We start from the raw sequence: 3231 nt of genomic DNA on the forward strand, positions 1-3231 counted from the left end.
GGAGATTTGGATAGCAGAGACACCCAAACACCCGAAGGTGATCGTAAGTGGCCGGCTTGTGGAAGAGTTTGGTGAACGGAATTTCATTGTTTATGGCAGACGAAGGAAGAATATTGAAGAGATGAGCTGCCATCATAAGTGCTTCCACCCAGTATGTGTTAGGCATGTTTGCTTGGAAGAGTAAGGAGCGAATAGAGTTGTTTAATGTTCGGAGTGTTCGTTCGGCTTTGCCGTTTTGCTGAGAAGTGTGGGGGCAGGAGAACCGAGGGGTAATGCCGTGAGAAGAGAAGTAATTGAGGAATTGTCGGTTTTGGTACTCACCACCATTATCGCATTGGAAAAATTTTATGCTGCGGCCAAAATAGTTAGAGACATAAGCCATGAACGTTAAGAAAGTGGAATAGACGTCGGATTTGTTGCGGATAGGAAAAACCCAAAGAAAATGTGTAAATTGATCAAGATAAATAACATAATATTTATTCCCACTGATGCTGGACACTGGAGAGGTCTAAACATCTGAATGAATAATTTCAAAGGGTTCAGAAACAGAAGAAATAACTGAATTAAACGGTAATCTAGTGTGTTTCCCCAATTGACATGCATGACAAAGAGGCATATCAAATTTAGAAGAATTTATTAAACGAGAAGAAATAAGAGATTGAAGAGTAGTATTTCCCAAATGTCCTAGACGGCAATGCCATAAGAGAGTATTAGGCACCGTTGTGAGCATGGCTTGTGGTGGTGATGAACGAGAGTTGGCCGATGGTGGTGAGTGAACCGAGTAGAGTGGACCACTGCTATCACAGCGGAGAAGTGGGAGCCGGGAAGGATAGTCCTTAACACAAAAACCAAAGGGGTCAAACTCGACAGTCACAAAATTATCGATAGTGAACTGACGAACAAAGATAAGATTTTTGATAATAGAAGGACACACAAGTATATTATTGAGGTGAAGAGGACGACTTTTAGAGGGTAGAGAAGAGTAACCAATTGCTTTGGTAGGAACAGAAGATCCATTACCGACAATAACCGATGGGGCAGAGCTCAAACTAGAAATAGAACGTAGGGTACCTGGTTGTGATGTGAGGTGCGAAGTAGCGCCGGTATCCATGTACCAACTGGCATCGTTTGGGTCTTGCATTGTCATAGTGCCAAATGCAGCCGCTAGGTCAGCGGGGAGTTGCGTTGGTTGAGCCGGAAGAGCAGGCGACTGAGGTGAGTGACCGAGAACTCCTGCCGCGGGATGTGTGGTGGAGATGTGTGCCATCGGAGATTGTGGCATCCAGTGCTGTTGCGGCCAATGCGGATATGGGGTCGGCGCGGTGAACCAAGGTTGATGTGTTTGCCAGTTGCGCGGGTTCAATGGCCAGTACGATTGTGGCCATGAATGTCGTCCACGTCCCCTTCCGGAGCCGCGACGTCCACGTCCGCGGCCTCTGGTGTTGGTGTTGTCACGGTAGCCAGAGTAGTCGCGAGAACCAGAGTTGTGACCGTCACGGTGATTGTTGTCTCGAGAGCCAGAGTTGTGAACATGGGAGGAGGCGTAGAGAACGTTTGCTGATGAGGAAGTGGCCGAGGTGGTCGCACCGGTGCGAACTTGTTTGGAGAGACGACGTTCCTCCTCCACAAGCATGGATCGAGCAATAGAGAAGGAGGGGAATGGTTGGCGGTGTTTGATGATGTTAACGATGTTGTCGAACTTCTCCGATAGGCCATTTAACATGTGCATGACAACCACACGGTCAGTAACGGGAGAGTCGACGTTGGCGAGGAGATCTGAAAGGGTCTTGAGCTTTTGGCAGTAGTCGTGAACAGAGAGGTCGCCAATGGTGAGAGATCTGAGTTCGTTGTCGAGTTGGATTGCACGGGCCTCTTTGTTGTCACGGAAGAGGTTTTCGATGGACAGCCAGATGTCGCGGGCGCTGCTTCTAGTTTTTAGGATGGTGTCGAGAAGGGACGAGGAGATCGTGCCGTAGATCCACATCTTAACGATACCGTCACGTTCCTTCCATATGGTATCGTTTGCGTTGGCCGGAGTAGATGTGCCATCGAGATGGCCATAGACGCCAAAACTGTAGCAATGGCTCTCGAACAGTTCACGCCAAGCATCATAGTTCATTTTTTGCATATCAAGAACTAGAGGGATGTGCGACTTGATGTGAGTCACGGTGAAGACTTTGTCGAGTGGTTGAGCCATCGAGTGAAAGAAGAAGAAAGTAAACAGAGAGAAGAGGAGAGTAGAGATGAACGAGAGAGAACAAGAGGCAGAGGAGGTTAAGAGATCGGGAAAGAAAGAGATAGAAGGGAGGCGGCTCTGTTTTTTTATTTATTTATTTTTTTTTTAGGGTTTTTAGAATAAAGGCTCTGATACCATGTTACTGAGTAATCAATGAGTTGCCTTTCTATTCATTATTCGTATGACATATATACAAACAGAGGAGAGTGTTCTCCAAGTATTCTCTTTACATAGTTCGTAAGTGAATATTACATATTCCCTTATCTATCACTAAGACAAAGACAAGAAACAAAAAAAAAAAATGTCATCTTTAATATTATTGCATGATTTGCATCGTATGATATAATTACTTCAGATTGTTAGAAAAGAGACGGCGTATGAGTTAAAATCAAAGAGGCAAAAACAGAGCAACTGTTTTGATTCTGCTCTCACGTGTTGAATAGATACTATTTCTTAACGACATGTTCATGCAAGTCGTCCAGATATAATAATAGCAGGTCTAGCGTAAATTAAAAATAGTTTATGTGTTTTTTTGTTTATCCTTACAGGAGTAGGAGGGCTAGCCGGATCAGTCAACACCATCGCCGGAGCCACTTCCGGCACCGGAGAATTAGGAGCGATGGTCGGAACAGTCACCACCATCGCCGGAGCCACTTCCAGCACGGGAGAAGCCTCTTGCACAGGATTAAGAGAGATCTCCGGGTCTGCTACATGCCGAAAGTTCTCTCGGGTAGCACCACTCCGTGGAGCTCTTGCCCTTTTCATAAGTTTTTTTTTTGTTGGTATGACCCTTTGATTTTTTTTGGGTGCCCTCTTCATAAGTTTGCAAAGCACAAAAGCTTCCTATACATTAGATTCATTAATGATTAAATTCTCGATATATGAATAACCCCATTGATGTGTATGTATATATGACCTACGCAAGCATACCTTTTTAGGATGCTGAATCAGGGAGTTGTACTCGTGAATTATCCAGTCAGATTTTATTTTTGGTG

The 3231-nt window shown here is 44.9% G+C and overlaps 1 protein-coding gene across 1 annotated transcript; it reads right to left on the reverse strand.

Moving 5' to 3' along the window:
* LOC104752275 lies at window positions 509-2197 on the reverse strand. The gene has a single exon (XM_010474378.1). It carries the CDS (start codon window positions 2195-2197, stop codon window positions 509-511), a length of 1689 nt encoding a protein of 562 aa, XP_010472680.1.

This window comes from Camelina sativa, chromosome 2, assembly GCF_000633955.1.
Source record: "Camelina sativa cultivar DH55 chromosome 2, Cs, whole genome shotgun sequence".
NCBI classification, from domain to species: Eukaryota; Viridiplantae; Streptophyta; class Magnoliopsida; order Brassicales; family Brassicaceae; genus Camelina; species Camelina sativa.